The 20,679-nt window shown below is 46.0% G+C and overlaps 1 protein-coding gene across 1 annotated transcript; it reads left to right on the top strand.

Annotated features, from left to right (window-relative positions):
• Positions 1-3,725: 3,725 nt before the first annotated feature.
• On the top strand, positions 3,726-19,567 carry CSF3R (colony stimulating factor 3 receptor). Its single transcript, XM_033157506.1, has 14 exons — positions 3,726-4,023; positions 5,207-5,330; positions 6,021-6,211; positions 6,426-6,580; positions 8,776-8,947; positions 10,238-10,320; positions 11,030-11,243; positions 14,508-14,717; positions 14,952-15,053; positions 15,918-16,064; positions 16,444-16,584; positions 16,857-16,947; positions 17,795-17,876; positions 18,892-19,567. The coding sequence occupies exons 1-14, from the start codon at positions 3,729-3,731 to the stop codon at positions 19,405-19,407; spliced, it is 2,523 nt and encodes an 840-aa protein (XP_033013397.1). The 5' UTR covers positions 3,726-3,728; the 3' UTR covers positions 19,408-19,567.
• The last annotated feature ends 1,112 nt before the right edge of the window (positions 19,568-20,679 follow it).

Here is a 20,679-nt window from a genome sequence, read left to right on the forward strand (position 1 = left end):
GGAATTGTACCTCTGCAAGGGGTCTTCTAAGGAACACGGGTGGCGCTGTAGGTTAAACCACAGAGCCTAGGGCTTGCCGATCAGAAAGTCAGCGGTTTGAATCCCCGTGACGGGGTGAGCTCCCGTTGCTCGGTCCCTGCTCCTGCCAACCTAGCAGTTCGAAAGCACGTCAAAGTGCAAGTAGATAAATAGGCACCGCTCCAGCGGGAAGGTAAACAGCGTTTCCGTGCGCTGCTCTGGTTCACCAGAAGCGGCTTAGTCATGCTGGCCACGTGACCCGGAAGCTGTACGCCAGCTCCCTCGGCCAATAAAGCGAGATGAGAGCCGCAACCCCAGAGTCGTCTGCGACTGGACCTAATAGTCAGGGGTCCCTTTACCTTTACCTTTAAGGGGTCCCCTAACAACTCTCAGCACCCTTAATAAATGACATTTCCCAGGATTATTTGGAGTAAGCCATGACTGTTAAAGTGGTATAAAGGTGCTTAAAATGTGTGGTGCAGATGTGAATGTAAAATAGAGGCAATCCCCCAAAGATAGCGGAAAGGGTAGTGGAGAACATTAGCTGCCCACCAAGAAGGTGTGTGTGTGTTGCATTGGTTATGTAACACCTGCCTTTGATTCACTTGACCAACAGCGAATCAACACCTGCCCCTTCTTACACAACAGCTCTGCTCCGGTGCTGATGCCAACATCTGAACCAGACTTGCAAATTGCCTTTCAGATTCAAAGGTGGTGTAAAACAACAGCTGCATTTTAGCCCCACTCTTATTTAATCTCTACATAAATGACATCATTCAGGAGCTCTCTTCTCCCTTTCCGCACAAGCAGCTCGATTTCTGCAGATGGTGTGGCTCTTGTTTCATTCCCCCAAGTAGGTGCGAGATTATTATTTTCCAAATCTGGAACTTATTGCAATCAGGGAGGTTAATTTGCTCATTATATTGACTAAATTGGTGGTGTGCATCAAAAGGCATATGCAGCGTAAGTGGTTGTATAACTGAACAGTGTTGCCCACTTAAGTACTTTGGCTTTATCTTTGCAAATTTATTTTGCACATTTATTTTGAGGTGGTTAAAAACTTACCTGCCTGCTCATTGCGGGGCTAGAAATACACTTTATTATACAGTACTTCAGACCACCATTAATTAGAATCAATATTAACAGTTTCTGCTGCTCAAACTGTATCCTGCTTGTTGTATAGTACAGCTATCTGGAGGCAGCTCTAGCAGAGATTAATTGGATAGCATGCAAAACAAGGCTGTGTACAAATAATAATAATAATAATAATAATAATAATAATAATAATAATAATAATTTATACCCCCGCCCATCTGACTGGGTATCTCCAGCCACTCCTGGTGGCTTCCAACAAAGGATTAAAAATACATAAAATTTAAAAATACATAAACATGACGTTAGCTGCAATCCATGTTGTTACATGCCACCCCAATCTCCAAATTGTAAGAGGTTTTTATTGTCTGATTGACCTTCTGTCAATTCTGGAAAGAAGATTCCTGCATTGGACTAGATGACCCTCATGGTCCATTCTGATTTTATGTTGTTGCTTTTAAAAAAAAGAGGGTCAAAAGAAAGCATGGATAAGCCCTGAGTCCTCCTCAGAGGAGACCTACCGAAATCAATAAACCCACATTTATCACGTTCATTAATTTCAAAGCCTCTACTCAGAGTAGAACTGACATTGGCTACAGCCCTCTGTCAGCATTTTAGTGCAAATTTATCCTGATATGCACATTTTTGTATGTAGTATTGACTAATTTACACATTTGCAAGCAATTTCACCAAAAATAATGCATGCCTCTGCTGTTTTCACTAATGCATGCATCTTTATGCGCACTTTCCACTAATAAATACATTTTGGTAAACACTGGCCAGTTGAAGAACTGCCTCACAAAATCTGGATAAGTGAACATTTCAAAGTTTCTCCTAAAATATGCATTTTTACACACATTGGCTGGAGAACTGCATCTATACCTCTGGTTAAGAACTTAATTCGTTCCGGAGGTCCGTTCTTAACCTGAAGCACCACTTTAGCTAATGGGACCTCCCACTGCCGCTGCGCCGCCAGAGCATGATTTCTGTTCTTATCCTGAGGCAAGTTCTTAACCTGAAGCGTTATTTCTGGGTTAGCAGTCTGTAACCTGAAGCTTATGTAACCTGAAGTGTATGTAACCCGAGGTATCACTGTATTGATTTGCTTGTGGGGTGTTCATATGCCTTATTGTTATTATTTTGTTCATCCAGCACTTTTCAATACATCTTCCTAACGACACATACACAAAAACCTGTTTGGCAATATCTGGCTCTCTGTAATTGTAAACTATTGCTCATGAGAGTTGCTAGCAGAGAGAAACAACAACTTTTCTAACATTGGATAAACGTCATACTGCATGCATTATGTCAATTTTAAGGATTAACAAAACTTTGCAACTGCATTGTCTCATCACAGCCTCTGTGTCTTCTGTTCTTCCTGTGTCCCAAAGATGGGACACAGAACTTGTAAAGCCAGTTCATGGATATTTTTGGCATGCCTGAAACCAAACACAGAGGGCTCAGAGCAGCCCAGAACATTGCCTAGCTGGTGCTAATGCCTCGTGATAATCCTCTTTGTACAATATACAAAAGGCGTGAAATTCTAACTGCACACCTTCTTATTAGATGTGTCCCCCTCCTCCAAGGTAAATCCCACCTAGGTTTAGGACTGGCAGCATTTATTGCCAGTTGCATGAGATGAAAATATCCCCCACCCCCATCATAGTGTCACAAAGGGATTTCCAAGTTCTAAGTGCCTGAAAGTGTTTCTCTCTGGATTCCAGGTGATGCCAGAACCCTGAGCAACACCATGGCAAGCCCAAAGAAGCCCTGGTCCAGGGGGCAAATGATGCTGCTTCTGGGATGCTCTGCCTGCTTCTTCCTGCTCCCAGGAGGTAGGTTGCTGTCTAGATGGGGTATAATCGAATGACAGGTGATGTGCATCTGATTACTTTTTTTTTCTTCATTTAATAGAATCATAGAATTTTTCTTACAACAAAGTACAAAAAAGTTTAACTTTTTTTAAAAGGTCACAGGCTGCTTGACAACACAGCGATATAATAAACAATATACCGCATAAGCACAGAATTATAAAATTGTAGAGTTGGAAGGGACCCCTAAGTTCCTGTAATGCAGGAATCACACGTAAATAATCCATTCTCTCATTAAAAACCTCCAAGGCAAGAGAGTCCACCACTTTCCAAGGAAGTCGTACAAAAGATTAAAAATGGTACTTAAATACAATTCATCATAATATTTCACAGTACAGATTATACAGCCGTATCAAAGTATTCACAATTGCATGTGCCACCAACCACGTACATCTGTATGAGTGCGTTTTGCCACAGCTGCAGCTACAGGTGGATTTGTGAGGCCTCCTCCCCCTGGGTTTGGTGACAGCCATGTTGCTCTCCCAAGCCAGTGTTGTGTAGTGGTTAGAGCATCAGACTAGGACCTGAGAGACCAGGGTTCCAGTCCCCATTTGGCCATGGACCATTCTTGGTGACCTTGGGCCAGTCACTGCTTCTCTCAGCCTAACCTACCTCACCGGGTTGTTGTGAGGATACACCAGGGAGGAGGAGAACTACATAAGCCGCCTTGAGATACCTTGGAGGAAAGGTGGGGTGCAGATGGGATAAATCAATAATAAGCCTTTCTCTCCTTGCCCAGCAGGATCCATGGCCTGCAGCAACATCACCACAGACTCCCCAGTGGTTCTCTTGGGAGCCACAGCAAGAGCTTCTTGCACCATCTGGAGAAGCTCCTGCCTCATCCGAGACGATGAAGAAATCCAGATGATGTGGAAACTGGATGAAGAGTTCCTGACAGGGACCCAGTACAGTTTACACAACGGGGTAGAAGTCTCCAACATCACCATCGGGCCCATCAATGAGACCGTGACCACTTTGAGCTGCTATGTAAAGAGGAAACAGAAGCCACAGATGATGAAGGTCATCCAGATTCGTGCAGGATGTAAGTGCACCCTGGTGCAGCAGAGCAAGAGACACGGGGCAGGAGGCATCTTTGATATACTTGGGCATTCATTTTAACAAAAGAGTCAAGGTGGTTTACAATGATAAAAGCAGTAAAATCAGGATCTGTGCAAAACTTCCACAAAGCAACAGCAAAAAGAAATCCTCATTAACAAGGAAATCCCGGAAAAGTCCACTGGGGTAAAACCTTTGCACTAAAAGGAGAACTACTTGAAAATGATTTACAGGTGGTATTTAACTGCGAGTAGGCTTGCTAAGATGTATAAGACTGAATCAGATAAGTGCTAGAGATGCAAAGATGTAGAGGGAACATTCTTTCATATGTGGTAGGCTTGTAAAAGGGTAAAAGAGTATTGGGAAATGATCCATAATGAATTGGAAAAAAATGTGTTAAAGTACTTTAAAAACAAACAAACCAGAGTCCTTTCTGTTGGGAATAATTCAGACTGAAATTCCCAGGTGTCAAAAAAGGTTATTTATGTATGCCACTACTGTGGCCCATGTTCTGTTAGCCCCAAAATGGAAAACAAGCGAGGTCCCAACCAAAGAAGAATGGCAACTTGTAAAGTTGGCAAAGGATCTACTGTGGTGTGATCTACTCTACCATCTCTCTAGTCAAAACTCTGGCAAGCAACCATATTCTTCTTGCGGAAACCAGTACAAATGAGACTACAGCGTGTCCAAAAGCAAATAGTTCCAGAGGGCTTTAGTAAATGAGCCAAGCTGTATTCTTCAGGTGAAGGGAGAAATTACCAGGGTCCCCTAACTGATCTGCCCTGGGTGACAATTCCTTTCTGACAGAGCTAGAATGAATATTTAAAAAATGGGGAACATTTCTAATCTTTTACCAGCCAAGTTTTGCATTTTATTTTTTCCCCATCTGCATCCCAGTGCTTTAGATTTATTGGCATCTGTTAACTGCTATGCTTTTGGTAGGTATCAAATATGTAATTTTATAAACTGCCTCATCTCAAGTGCCGCTACTGGGAAAAGAAGTGTTGTTTGTCTGAAATTCGGATTGCATTGTCCACTGTGAAATATCAGAGACAAATCTCAAACACAGAATTCAAATGTCATTGGGTGGCAGATGCAGATCTCAGTTTGGCCCCACTGAAGGCAATTCATCCCCTTCTCTTCTTCCGTCCCCCTTTCCTGCCATTCAGATCCTCCAGCACAACCCCAAAACCTCACCTGCGTTATGAATGTCACCACGAAGAACCTCACGTGCCGGTGGGACCCTGGGCAAGACAGCCTCCTCTCAGTCAGTGTGGCCCTGAAGGGATCCCGGTAAGGAAATAGAATTTTTATTAAGAGTGTGGTGTGGGGGGCAGTGGGGGAACTTTGTCTCCCACACTCTGACCCTGGCTTTGAACCTCTAGGTCAGTTGACAGATCATCTTATGGGAAATGCCAGAAGTTTGGGCTGGCGGCCAGATGGTGAGGGTGAAGATTGTAAAATCATACTCTCCAACATTTCTCCGATGAAAATAGGGACGTCTCATTCCATAATGATAATTTTACTATTTATACCCCACACATCTTACTGGATTGCCCCAGACACTCTGGGCAGCTTCCAACATATATTAAAACATAATAAAACATTAAACATTTTTTAAAAAAACTTCCTGGTACAGGATTGCCTTCAGACGCCTTGGAGGTTGGATAACTCCATACTCTCCAACATTTCTCCAATGAAAATAGGGACATCCTAAGGAAAAGTGGGACATTCCAGAACCAAATCAGAAACTGGGATGGCTTCTCCAAATCAGGGACATCCCTGGAAAATAGGGACACTTGGAGGGTCTGTAAAATTTTGTACACCCTTGAACTGAGTCATCAGGCACATGCACACCAAGGCACTGATTTGTGGAGCTCAGTGCCCAATTTCACGTACCTCTACTCATGGTGGGACCGTAGAGAAGCCAAAGGTACTTCCTCCTCTGGCAGCCACTGACTGACTGCTCTCTTGGTGTTCCAGGAATCAGGGGGTGTGTGAGGTCCCCACAGAGGCCGTCCCCGCAAGCTGCACCCCACTGCCTGGGCAGAACTCCTGCACCATCGGCCGGGAGAACCTCCTGCTCTACCACCCCATGATTTTCTGGCTGTCGGTGAACAACGCCCTGGGAGAAGTGGACTCTGAGCCGCTGTGTGCAGACCCCGTTGATTTAGGTGTGTGGGGGCAGAGGCAGCAGAGTCCTCCCTGACTTTGCATCTTTTTGCAGTGCTTCTGCCTGAGGTGGGGAGTTTGGAAATGAAAGATGAAAATGCTAGCTGAGGCTTGCCATAGAAGAAAAGCCTGGCTGGATCAGACCTTCAAGATCAGACTTCAACGCACACACCACTGCCCTTGCCTTAGCTTTTTGCCCTGCACTTCTCATTTCAGCCAAGCTGGACCCTCCAACCCTCCACGCCATGCAGTCCATCCCTGAGGAGACTGACTGCATATCTGTCATGTGGGAAGCAGGGAGAGACAGCGAGCACATGCACCAGTTATGTGACCTGAGCTACCAGGCAGAGGGCGACCAGGAATGGAAGCTGGTGAGTACTGTTATGTATTCAGTGGTCTGTGTTTGCCTGAGCTTGAGTCTGGACTAAAGATTCTGAGCCCCTGTGTTCTGATTCAATACACGATGTCCAATCACAGAACATTTAAGGATTTGGGCCTCTGCCATTGGCCCTTGAACTCTGAGTCGTGATTCGCAGCTTGGAAGTTTGGACAGCCAGTCACGTTGGGAGTGGGAGTGGCCCAGGCTTTCAGGAATGTATATAAGCAGTTGCTTTGCCCCTGTTGTCCAGTAGTTCAGTAAAGGTTCCTGCTGTTATTGCTGTGTCTTGCATCGTGGGAACCCACCTACACTTCAAGTATCTCTTCCGAACAGGGAGCCTGGAAATCGAAGCAGGCCTCCCCGTGCTGCACACACACCCAGCTCCATTGCTGAAGGGCGTTCCTAGCTCTCATTCAAGGGCAGCTTTTTGATGCAAGAGAAAGCGTACCCCCAACCCCCCCCCCCCAGGACGTGCTTGGCTTTGCTGTTAACCCCTTGATGACTGTTTATTCCCATATTTTCCAACCCAAAAGCGCAATAACAGGGTATTACTTCATACTGTATGCAAAGCAAGCAAACCATAAATAATCAGAGGAAGAAATGCTGGCACATCAATATAAATCAAGGCCTATTTCCCAAGCTGACATGGATGGTGGATGCTGAGCTTCTAAGAAGCATAGGAAATAAAGCCCCACCAGGTGACACAGAAGTGTTCTGAATCCTCCAGCCTCCTGGAAGCATGCAGATTATGTGCATCCCTCCCCCACCCCAAAAAACCCCAAATATATGAAGTCCATAAGTTCTTATACCAAAAAGACAAATGTAGATTTCTCAGGGTTTTCCTTTGCTGGGCGCTTGTATCCTAGCTGCCGGTAGCATCCATGTCAAAAGTTCTTTGAGCAGCAAGTTTTCCTGTTGTCCATCCACATATTCAGTAATGATAGTTGTGGGGAGGCCTGAACAGGTGATTTAATGATTTTAGGTATTTCTTGATATGCCTGAGATCAGAATAATGACAAGATGGAAGAATACCTGTTCTCCTTTGCTCCTGTCCTGTGTCACATCCATCATCCCTAAAACACACACACAGCACCTGGTCCCTTATCTTCACACTTCTTTCCCAGGCTGTTCCCTGGAAACCAGCAAGCCAGGGGCTCATCAGCTTCGTGTTGGCCCTGCCAGCTTCTATTGCTGCTTTTTCTTTTGCTCCAGTGGTAGCCCTGCTGTTCAAATAAGCAAATATGCAACTGAGCTATTTTTCCTGCAGGTCAGCTCACCCACAATTAGCTACGATTGGTCATGCTGCCAAGCACAGCCAGGTTTGGGGCTTGCAGTGGTCCAGTTCCCCTGTTACTGGAGCATCAGGGGTACAAGTCACTCCTCTTTGCTGGTGCTCTTTCCTTACCTTAATCAGTGATGTCTGAGACAGCCTTTGCCAATCAGATAATACCCTCCAGATGTTCCAGACTACAACTCTCATCAACACTAGCCAAGGCAGCCATTCTGCACTGCAACCATCACCAACCCAAGCCAGTGGAGTTATTATGGACTATAATTCTCATCAGCCCAGCCAGCATGGCTGTGCTGGCCAAGGGCACAGAGTTGGTGAAGGCTTGGCTCTAAAAATAGGGGTAAAGGAGAAATTCTATTCCATTCACTTTGAAAGCCAAATCTATTAATTTAGCACTTTCTGAAACGATAGGAGAACTTTGAAATTTGCACATATCCAGATTTTGTGATTCAGTTCTCCAAATGACCATTGTTTACCAAAATGCATTTATTAGGGGAAAGTGTTAATTACAAAGAATATATTCATGAAAACAACCAAGAAAAATGCTTTATTTTAGGGGAAAGTGCTTACAAAGTGTGTACGTTACTCAAAACTGCAGACAGAAAGTGTGTTTAGTAGGATAAATTTGCACTTAAGGATTTCCAAAAAGGATTTTTTAAAAGGCACAGATTGCTGGAGAGTTGCATTCAGATTGGGAAAATGAGAAAGGGAGAGAAGTGAACATGGCAGATCCTTCCATCCCTACACCCAAGGGCCAATGGCGCAGCAGCCTTGGACGATTGGCTGTTATTCTTTGTAGAATTGTAGAGGTGGAAGGGGCCCAAAGTATCACCCAGTCCAAGCCCCTGCAATACAGGAATCACAGCTCATTCTCATTCTCGCTTTTTGCCCCCCAGGTCCACAATATCACCAACCCTACCTGGGAAAGGCAGGAAGTGTGGCATGTGCGGCACTGCGGCTTCCTCTTTGGAACCCTCTACCACTTCCAGATGCGCTGCCAGAGATTTGGTGGAGCCGGCTACTGGAGTGACTGGAGTCCAATGATGAACTTCACCACCCATGAGAAAGGTGGGCTGAACAGAGGGGCAGTTTCTTCCAAAATCCTGTGGCCCTGTTGTGAAGGGGGAAACAGGGCAGGGGGCTGGTCCAGAGCCCCTCCTAAGCTCTCAACTGGGAAGCTCATCCAAATAAGAAACCAGCGGTTCCTCCGTTCCCTGTGCTGTTGTAGGGTTTTGAGTGAGCCAAGAGGAGTCACTAGGAGGCGGCCTCAGTACCAATCCAGACTCAAACCATGCAGGATGAGGAGGGAAATAGTTTATCTGCCCACGCTTTCGTACAGCTGTTCTGTGCAAGAGCAGTTTCAAAAATAAAAGGACCGCCAAGGTGCCTCCAGCAACAACCACTGAAAAACAACAGGCTGCCTTCTTTCATTTGGGCTGACAGAAACAAAATGGAAGTCAGGGGTGTTGTGATAGGCAGCACCCAGGAAAGGATCACTTTCCACCATACGTGTGAAAAAAAACCAGCCAGCCACACAAGGCAGATCAGTGTACCCACAGTCAGGTAACTTGCAATTTTGTATTATTATTATTGTTATTAATAATAATAATACCCTGCCATTTTTTTCAGATCAGTACTCAAGGCACAAATTAAAACAACACAGATAAAATACAGATGGTTAAAAACATACAAAAGATAAGAGTTTAATTACTTTCGAACAATTATTTTCCATATGTTTTAGACTTCCGTATTTTATCTGTGTTGTTTTAATTTGTGCTTTGAGTACTGATCTGACAAAAGGGCAGGATATTATTATTAATAATAACAATAATTAATAGAATTAATACAATATAAAAAACCAGCTCTGTTAAAATACAGATAATAAAACAGCACAGCAGTATTTAAAGCTATTGAAAAATAGTCAGTTCCCAAAAGCCTATTGGAATAAAAAGGTCTTCAGCTGCCCGTAGAAGGACTACAAGGAAGGAGCCAGTCTAGCGTCTCTAGGGAAGGAGTTTGAGAGTCTGGGAGCAGCCACAAAGAAGCCCCTCTCCCACGTCCCCACCAAGGGTGCCTATGATGGTGTTGGGACTAAGAGAAAGGTCTCCCCCAAAGATCTCAGAACCCAGGGAAGGTTTGTATGGGAGAATATGGTCCTTCAGACAGCCTGGGCCTATACTGAATTTTCTTCCCATGGATGGGAAAATACAAATTTAGCAGTGGTGGGTGTGTGGGCTGCCACTTTAATGAGGATACAGTGTGGACCCTACCACAACAAAAACAACAGAGACACAAGCAACTACAAATTCACATTAAACTCCAGTCTAGATGGACCCAAAGCCTCTTTTTCTCTTCCAGCGCCTTCAGGAGAGCTTGATGCCTGGTGGAAAGTGAAGACCAGGGAGGCAGAGGCAAGAACTGAAGTGCAGCTGTTGTGGAAGGTGAGGGGCAGGGGACTACATTGCAGACCTCAAGGCCAACCAACCTCCCGCAACCTGGTGCCTTCCAGATGTTTTGGACTACAACTCGAATCAGCTCTAATCTGACCATTCCAAAACATCTGGAGCGCACCAGCTTGTGCAAGGCAAGAAGCCCTCATGAGATTTGTGTCTTGCAATCTTAGGAGACATCATCATAAGGTGCAAGAGGCTAATCCAGGGTCTTCTGCTCCCACCCATGTTGGATGTAATGTGCACTTTTGATTCATTCATTAAGCAAGCAACCCTTTACAGTAAAGTGGGCAACAAGAGGCTGTCTTTATCAAGAAATGTTGGCAGAGTCAGGTCAGATAAATGAAAGGACTTCGTCACACAGCTAAACATAGTTAAACTATGCAACTCGCTGTCACTGGATGCAGTTATGGCCACCAGATTTAATGGCTTTAAAAGAGGATTAGACTGATTCATGGAGAAGAGGGCGGTCGGTGGCTATTAGCCATGATGACTCTGCTCTGCCTCCACAGTTGGAGGCAGCAATGCTTCTGAATACTGGAAACCACAGGAGGGGAGAAGGCTCTTGTGTTTGAATCCTGCTTGTGGGTTTCCCATTGGGGCATCTGGCTGGCCACTGTGAGAAAAAGATTCTGGACTAGATGGGCCACGGGCCTGATCCAACAGGCTCTTCTTATGTTCCTCTGTTCTTATTGTGCAGCCAATGAAACCCAATGAGGCCCATGGGAAAATCTTGGGTTACATGGCCACCCTCAGCACCCGGCGGCACAGCGGGGAGCCATCGCCCCTGTGCAACACCTCTGAGACGTGCTGCACTTTCTCACTTCCACTTGGAACCCAGAAGATTTATCTCACGGCCTACAACGCCAGAGGCTCATCTCAGCCCACTGAAGTCTACTTGTCTGAGAAGAAAGGTAGGAGCCTCCTCAATCTGGGGACAGCTCTCCTGCAAAGAGTCACTTTTACACACCTCTTGCAATGTATTCACTTCCTCGAGAATATGAGCGTATTCACTGCCAGCTGCAGGATTTTTGGGTTTCCCTCTCCAAAAGTCTCGGGGATTGATTTTTCTGTGTGCCACAGGTTTCTGGGTTTTTTCCATCCTGGATATTCATCGCTGTTCTACTGCTTGCCATCTAGTGGATGCAACTTGACCGAGGGTATCAGGGCGGGTGCGCAAGCCCCTCACCTCAATTACTCCTCTCTCTCTCTCTCTCTCTCTCTCTCTCTCTCTTTCCATTCGCTATCTTCTCATTGGAGAACACACACGGGTATTTCTGTACCTATCCAAAGATTTTCCAAAGATAGGTACAGGATTTAATAAAAGCTTATACTGAGGTATTGCACAGGTCTTCCATGACTAAGGCACAGCAATGATAAAGAGGTCAATTGCCATCTCCAAGTACACATATGTACTGTGTGGAGATCTTATGGAATCATAGAATTGTAGAGTTGGAAGGAAGCCAAAGGGTCATTTAGTCTAACCTTCTGCAACGCAGGAGCCACAACTGACAGATAGCCATCCAACCTCTGCTTAAAACCTCCAACAAAGGCAGTCTGCCACCTTTCTGACCGTGAGAGCTGTTTGAAAGTGGAACAAACTACCTCAAGAGTTAGAATCACAGAATTGTAGAATTGTTAAGTTGAATGGGATCTGATAGTCATCTAGTCCAACCCCCTGCCATTTCAGGAATCACAGCTGAAGAATCCCTGATGTCCAAGCTCTGCTAAAATTCTTCCAGTGAAGAAGAGTCCACCACCTTCCGAGGGAGTCTCCTTCCGCTGGAGGCTTTTAAGCAGAGGTTGGAGGGCCTACGAAAGGACAAACAGATAAAAGGAATCCGTGTGGGAGAGAAGGAATACAAACTACGCGCCTTCGCAGACGATTTGATGCTATCCCTGCAGGAACCGGAAAGCAGTGTCCCCAGAGCCTTGGAAATAATTGAACAATTTGGACTTGTAGCTGGTTTCAAATTAAATAAGCAGAAAACCAAAGTTTTAGGAAAAAATATGAGTGCAGAACAAATTCAAAGAATACAGGAAGGCACTGGCCTCAATTTTGTTAAAACAGTAAAATATCTAGGTATCAATCTCACAACCAAGAATCTGAACCTGTACAAGGACAACTATGAAAAACTGTGGATGGAAATAAAGAAAGACATGGAGATATGGACAAGATTGAAATTGTCGTTAATGGGAAGAATTGCCGTGATAAAAATGAATGTCCTACCAAGGATGCTGTTTCTATTCCAAGCCATACCAATTTTGGACAAACTGGATTGTTTTAAGAAATGGCAAAAGGACTTATCAAGGTTTATATGGCAGGGCAAGAAGCCAAGAATCAAGTTTAAGATTTTAACAGACTCTAAAGAGAGAGGAGGCTTTGCCCTGCCGGACTTAAGACTTTACTTTGAAGCAGCGGCCTTTTGCTGGCTAAAGGACTGGTTCAAACTAGAGAATGTCGATGTATTGGACTTGGAAGGACATGATAATATGTTTGGTTGGCATGCATACCTTTGGTATGACAAGGTTAAGATACACAGAGCTTTTAAGTCTCATATAGTTAGAAAATCCTTGTATCAGGTCTGGAATAGATACAAAGACTTATTAGAGAGAAAGACCCCTAGATGGATCTCTCCAGTGGAGGCCAAAGCCTATAAGAGACCGAATATGTCTGCAAATTGGTTAAGATATATGGACATATTGCAGCAGGAAGGGGACTCTTTTAAGCTAAAAAGCTACGACCAAGTGAAAAGTCAGGTCCCCGACTGGCTGCATTATCACCAGGTACATGAAACATTCAAAATGGACAAAAAAGTTGGTTTTCAAGTAGAAAAATCAAAACTGGAAACAGAATTGATAGAATCGAACTTTAAAAACCTTTCCAAAATGTATAATCTATTGCTAGAATGGCATACGAAAGATGAACTGGTAAAATCGTCAATGATAAGTTGGGCGAAAGATGTAGGACACAACATTATGATGGATGACTGGGAGGGATTGTGGCAAAAAGGTATCAAATTTACGGCTTGTCATGGTTTAAGAGAAAATATAATGAAAATGGTTTACAGATGGTATTTGACACCAGTTAAAATAGCTAGGATGAATACCAAAATGTCAGATGTATGTTGGAAATGTAAACACGCGAAAGGTACCTTTTTTCATATGTGGTGGTTGTGCCCAGCGGTGAGTGCTTTCTGGGATAAGATTTACAATGAATTCAAGAAGGTAATGAAGGTTACCTTTTGTAAGAAACCAGAGGCATTCCTTCTGAGCATAACTAATGAGGAGATACCCAGTCAGGATAGAGTGTTCTTTATGTATGCCACAACAGCAGCTAGAATCTTACTGGCAAGAACATGGAAAGGCGAAGAGATACCAACAGTGGAAGAATGGCAGATGAAGATGATGGAATATATGGAACTCGCAGAACTGACCGCCAGAATCCGGGACCAGAGGGAGGAGAAGGTGTCACGAGATTGGAAGAAATTTAAAGATTACTTAGCTAAATCAGTAAAATTGAATATTTGAGCAGAATCAATTAGAATAGCGGTTTTAGTAGGTATATGTTAGATAAAATTGTTATTAAGATATTTTGGTGTGAAAGACCTAATTGTCAGAAAATGTGTTAAGATTTGGAGTTTTAGTTAAGATATGATTAAGTAAAGTAAAGTGTATTAAAATTGAGTAAATGTGAATAGAATAAGATACAAAGCTACCTAGAAAATATAAATGATTCTGAAGACAGTGGAGGGAATGGGGGAAGTCCCCCAAAATAGAGAAGATAGTAATAAGAGAAGTAAGAGGATAAGTGTTAGTTTATAGGTTTGTATATGTTTCTTTTTATTGTGATTGTTGGATTGTGTTTTTGTGTGGTGTTTATGTATTGTATTTTTGTATTGTTAATGTTGTTGTTTATGCTATGTTTTTCCTTTGCCCTAATAGAAAATAATAAAATCTTATAAAAAAAAAAAAAAAAAGCAGAGGTTGGAGGGCCATCTGTCAGGGGTTCTTTAGCTGTGAGTCTGACATTGCAGGAGGTTGGACTAATGACCGTTGGGGTTATTTTCATCACTCTGATTTTATGATTCCCCCAACCCCATCACCAGTTTGCCTTCCTGTGCCCTCTCGCCTATAATTCTAACCATCTCCCCTGCATCTTCTAATACTGTCCATAGGTCAACCCGTACCCAAGTTCCAGGCCTCCCCTCACAATGAGACAAGCATCTGGGTACACTGGGATCCCCCAGGGACACCAGCCAGGGGCTACATCATCGAGTGGCACAGCATGACCTCGACAGAAGACTCATCTGACAGCAATCACGGTCAAAACAACATGGGATGGACCAAAGTGCAGAGTGGCACCGTCACGCATGCTCTGATCCAAGGTGAGAGGGAGAGAGAGGGCTGGAGCCCTTTCATCCATTGGAAGAGCTACTTGGGAGACAAGGGAGGGGTGCCTGTTAGTGGGGTAGGACAGCTGAGAGCCCCTCCATACTCTTTTCTGTGAAATGGGTACATACCATCCTAGATTGTTCTTCAAGCCCAGTCGCAAGCTCACCTTCTGATGTTCTGGCTCCCGTTCTTACATCCACGGACAACCTTCCCCTTCTCTATTTCAGAAAACGTGAAACCTTTTCAACGCTACAACATCTCCATCTACCCACTCTACAGGGACAGAGTGGGGATGGCCCAGTGTTTGGAAGTTTACACCAGGCAGAAAGGTAGGCCTCCCCCTGCTTCTGCTCAGCTGCCATCACCTGGGGATGCACAGTCTTATTTAGACGCATAAAACTATCTTCCTTCCAACAAAACTGTCTTCATTGGGCATCTTGGGAACCATCCAGACTGATGTATGTAATTGCAGGGGGGAGGTTCTTTTCTGCAGCATGTAATTTATACAAAAATAGTGCATTGGTGGTGGGTTTATGTTGGACCATCCACACACCATTCTGCTTTATTAGTTGTGCTGTAGAGCTTCACCAGTTTTACCATATTATTGCCATCTGGAGGCAGAAGGGAACTCTTGCACTATTGTGCAACAAAAGCCAGACAAGCCCCACCCCCTGATATGCACTGATTAGAAACAAAGCAGTAAGTCTGCCCCAAAGAGTATTGGAATCACTTATAACTGCCCTGATACCATCATGAGAACAGACAAATGCATCAGAGCAAAGACATCTCTGCCTGTGGATGGACAGTGGTGCTGGAAAGATCCCTGCACATGTCCAGGCACTATCTTTCTGAGATGTAGAGCTAAGAACAGCTCCCAGGGATGACTCCTAGCAAGCCTTGGTCCAGATTGCCTTTCTCAGGGTGGATTCACACCATGTGATTAAAGCACACCCAATGTGCCTTTAAAGTGCCTAACTTCTCCCCCAAAAAAATCCTGGGAACTGTAGTCTTCCCCTCCCTCACAGAGCTGGGACTCAAACTACCATTCCTATGATTCTTTGGGGAAAGACATATGCTTCAAAACTATGCTGTGGATCTGCCCTAATAAAACCCATCAGTCCCCCTGCAGCCTCCTGGTGACCCTGGTCTGCTGGTGGCAATAGTAATAACCCCCCCTTTTTTCTCCTCTGCAGCTCCATCTGACACCCCCAAACTCCATCCTGGGAGTATCAGTAAGTCCACAGCTCAGCTTCACTGGGAACCCATCCCGGTTGAAAAGCGGCATGGCTTCATCACCAACTACACCATTTTCTGGAACGGCACCAATGAGGACCTGAACAGTGAGTCACACCCATACATTCAGCCCCTCCCAGCTGTGTCATTTCATATCCCCCACCCCCACCCTCTGGCCTCAGAGCCCCCTGCCTCAGCCAGTGTGGTGTAGTGGTTAAGAGCGGCAGACTCGTAATCTGGGGAACCGGGTTCGCGTCCCCTCTCCTCCACATGCAGCTGCTGGGTGACCTTGGGCTAGTCACACTTCTCTGAAGTCTCTCAGCCCCACTCACCTCACAGAGTGTTTGTTGTGGGGGAGGAAGGGAAAGGAGAATGTTAGCCGCTTTGAGACTCCTTCGGGTAGTGAAAAGCGGGATATCAAATCCAAACTCTTCTTCTTCTACACTTTCACCCTGGGGTGTCTAAACATGGCTGCCTTTTGCCTAGGTGCTGTCGTGAACTCTTCGGTCGACACCTTCACCATCGTGGGCCTCTGGCCTTCCAGAATGTACAGGGTGCACATCATGGCCTCAACAGTGGGTGGGAGCACCAACGGTACCATCCTCACGTTCTATACCAAGGCGATTGGTAAGGAGAACCACAGGGCGGAGAGTGGGGCTGGGTTCATGGGGGCGGGGGGCTGTCCCCATGCTCTGCCTCCACACTTGCGGGCAGCAATGTTTCTGAATACCAGTTGCTGAAAACCCCAGGAGGGGAGAGGGCTCTTGTGCTCAGGTACTGCTTGGGGGTTCCCCATTAGGGGATCTGGGTAGCCACTGTGAGAACAAGATGCTGGAAGGTCCTCTTTACATGCCACCACTATCACCTGGGCTAACTCCTCTGTGCTCTCTCTCTTCCAGATGACATGGACCTCCCCTTTGTCTACATGCTGATTGGGCTCCTCTTGCTGGCGATTATTGTCCTGGTCATCTGTTTCCAGAAGAGCAAGAGGTGAGTGTGGGGATGAGCTGCAGAACTCATCCTGCTTGTCATCTCTGAGAGCAGATGAGGAAACACAGTTGTTGCCCAGAGGGCCTCAGATAGGAAGTGAGGTATTTGCAGGAGGAGGAAAGGAAGAGACCAGGGCTTGTAAGTAGGGAAGAAGCAGGGAATGGGCAGCATGAAAGCAAAGGACAAGGAGAAAGAATGAGTCAGGACTCAAGAGTAGGGAGGGAAGGATCAGTCAATTGCAGTTATTTAGGTTTCTCATTTCCCCAATCTTAAAATCAGTTCTCCACATCTTGCAGCAATTTGCAATTTTAAAAAATCCTCATTAAAATTCATCAGCATTTTAATATGAATTTCCCCTAACATATTTTTTATACTCTTTTGACTGACATACACATTTGTGCAAAAATATAATGCACTTGTGTATGTTAATTTCACTAATATATTCATTTTTGTGCAAGCTTTTTACGCACTTTTGTGAACATTGAGTGGATAACTACATCACAAAATTCAGCTAAGTGTGGATTTGAAAGGATGGAGACTTCCTATGCAATTGATGTTGCTCTCCTATTTGGATTTCAAAGCATAGCGAATATCAGGATTTAGGGAGGGGAAAGTGTGGGATAACAGTAGTTGGATAGGATGGGACAATGGGGAATTAAAGGAGGAGCAAGAGGTTCACAGTCCACATTAAGCTGGGCCCTTATTGGCTGAATGGGAATCAGGCCGACACAGTGAAAGCAACAACATCCTGCCTTTCGTGGGATGTCCAGCCAGCCTAAACACTTGCCTCCTGGGATGTTGTTCCTCGAGTCTCACCAGATCTCTCTCTCTCTCATGTGACCCACAGGATGAAAACCCAGTTCTGGCCCAGTGTCCCTGACCCAGCCAACAGCAGCCTCGGCAGATGGGCACCAGCCATTCTGCAAGAGGTAAATGTACAGGCAGTGGGGGGGGTAGAGTCTCTTTAGCTTGGCCTGCTGCCCCTCCTATTCCTCCCCTACCTGCACAGCCCTTTTGGAATACTGACCCACATTTAACACACATCTTACCTGCATTGTAAGTGGCCAGGGACGTAGCAACGGGAGAGCGGTGGGGGTGGTGCACTCCCAGTGCCATGTCTCCGGAGATGACAAGGCATGCTGTTTGCCGGCGGTGATGCTTCAGCGCCGTACAGACGGTTCCGGGATCCTCTGCTTGTAGCTGTAGCTGCATGTAGAGGATCCTCCGTTCGGGGCTGCAGCCACAAGCAGAGGATCCCGGAACAGTCTGTATGGTGCTGGAGCAGCAGCGGCAGCAACCTGTATGCATCATATGTAGCGACGCTGCACATGTGCGCTATGTAGCTATGCCCTGCCCCCGGGTGCACGTCATGTTTGCCGCTCCGGGTGCCCAAGCGGCTTCCTACACCTCTGCAGGTGGCACGGCTGGGAACATGGGCAGCCCCTCTGCCCTGAGTTCTGCACATCACGAGCCCCACATCGCGTATTGCGCACATATTGACCCCAAAGGTCAGCAGCCACAGGCCAGGGACATTTAAGGACATGATCCTCAGTTGTGCTTTGTTGGCTCAGGTCAGCCTTTGACACCCTCCTGTCTTCAAGCCAAATTGGACCACAACTTCCATCAGCTGCAGCCAGCACTGGCACCAGCATCATATGGCTATGCTGATGGGAGTGGAGGTCCAAAGTGTCCAGAGGGCACCAGGTTGGAGACAACTGGTCCAGATGAATACAGTACATGGATGAATCCAATATTATTGGAGTTTTCTAGCTATGAGGACCAACACTGCAAAGCCTTAATGTTCAGAGACCATCTGATGCTGAGGCCTCACCGGGGATGGTTATTCCACCTCAAGGGATGATGGGCCTTTCCTCTCACCCAACAGGGGGGTGACCTGTACTGTGCCCATTAGCTGTTAACTTGACCTACTGCCTTCTTTCCCAGGAGATCCTCCAGGCTCCAAAGTCGTGCGAGCTCAGTCCTGTTGTTGTTTCGGCCATCTTGGTGATTGAAGCGGATGAGAAGAAATGCCTTTCCTGTGGGAAGGGGGAGCCCGCTAAGGCCCTGGAGGATGGGCCAATGACAGCCTCCTTGGAATCTTATGTGGGCAATGCCGAGACCACTCTGCCAGCCAGTGACCCAGCGCCAGCCTCTTATGTAAACAGCCCGGAGTCTGTCCAATACGCAAAGGTGTTTGTGGACAGCTACTGCAGCCAACAGAAGGCCTCGCCTAGTTCCTACAGGCGCTGCAACTCCACGCAGCCCCTCCTAAGCGACAGGACGCCCAGCCCAAAGCCCTACGAGAACCTGTGGTTTCACAGCGACCATCCAAACAGAGAGCTCGACTACAGTTGTCAGGAGGATGCCGTTTTCCTGGACAGGGCCCTGTTGGATTTCCCATTGCTCCAGGGCCTCAAAATCGATGGGGATGATGACCTAAGCAACTTCCGAAAACTGTAGAACCTGGTTGACGGGGGAGCATCAAACTGGAGCTGCTTGTGGCTTCTTGCATTCTTCTTCTCCTCCTTCACTGGAGGAAGCACTGAATTATTCCAGCCAAACATCCAGCCACCTAGATTTTGTGTCACCCTCTAGAGAGGCTAAGAAAGTGGAGCAGGTGTTGGGGGGGGGGTGTTCCCTGAGTGATGCCTTTTGCTCCCCTTTAGGGGAAGGGGTGTATCTCAGTGGAAGAACATCTGTTTTGCATGCAGAAGGTCAGTATAAGGCAGCTTCCTCCATTTCAAATCAAGAAGAGACAGAACTGAAAGGAGCCCTGCCTTGGGTTCCTTCCCCTTTCCATAACTATTCTGGAGCAGACCCTCTATTCAACCCCTGCTGATGACCTCGTGCTGCCCCCTGCTGCTGTGGCCCTGGACATGCATGGACAACTCACCTCCCACCTCGTCTACCAAGCACCTGCAAATGGAGACTCCCCTCTCTTCCCCATGTGGCATGGTATCTGCGGCTCAGAAAAACAGGGGCAGCCCATACCTAAAGGCAAACTCCCTGAGCTGGCCCCATTTCTGGAGACATCTGCCTCTGCTGTGCAAAGGTCTTGGGGAAAGAAGGAGCAGTCGTGGAGAAGCTGCAGAAAGCACAGTGCCAGCTGGATGAGAGCCACAATCCAGAACCTCCCAAGGTGGGGAGGAGAGAAAGGAAGAGGCATGAGAAAAAGAGCAGCCCGAGAAACTCACATTCATTGTGAAGTTGCTCCTTTCTCATTTCTTCAGTCCTATTTGTTTACTAAAAGCCATTGCAGTCATCACAAAAAAATGCAAAAGGTCAGGCCAGGGTACATGCTGGCATAAAGTCATGTTGTGCAAAGGAAATGCTGTGTTCCTCCTTCTGTAGCAGGAAACAAGGGTGCCCACAAAATGTCAATTTTTGCCTGAAAGGGTTTGGAGGGGAAACCAAGGAGCAGCTTGAAGAATCGAGACGGGGAAACAGGTTTTTCCCTGTTTAGCACAGCCTGAGCAGGAAGTCAAAGGGGATCAATGTTCCGAAGAGTTTTCTTCAACATGTTTTATACCCACTGCTGCTGTTTATTTATCATGCATATGGAACATTGCAAATTAAAAGTGCTCCACAATTCTCCTTGTGTTTGTCCTTGTTGTAATTCTTGCACTCTCCCCCTCCCCCAACACCCCTCATGTCATATGCAGGGATTGCAGACATGAATTGGCTGCAGCCCCTACCCCATTTTTGTTGGATGGAAAGTGAGCATGTGATCCC

Source organism: Lacerta agilis, chromosome 8 (genome assembly GCF_009819535.1).
Source record: "Lacerta agilis isolate rLacAgi1 chromosome 8, rLacAgi1.pri, whole genome shotgun sequence".
Lineage (NCBI taxonomy): Eukaryota > Metazoa > Chordata > Lepidosauria > Squamata > Lacertidae > Lacerta > Lacerta agilis.

Coding starts and splice junctions, on each gene's coding strand:
- CSF3R (XM_033157506.1), top strand. CDS start 3,729: ATGGCCTGCAGCAACATCACCACAGACTCCCCAGTGGTTCTCTTGGGA. Junction 8,948..10,237: donor CTTCACCACCCATGAGAAAG/GTGGGCTGAACA, acceptor TTTCTCTTCCAG/CGCCTTCAGGAGAGCTTGAT. Junction 15,054..15,917: donor AGTTTACACCAGGCAGAAAG/GTAGGCCTCCCC, acceptor TCTCCTCTGCAG/CTCCATCTGACACCCCCAAA.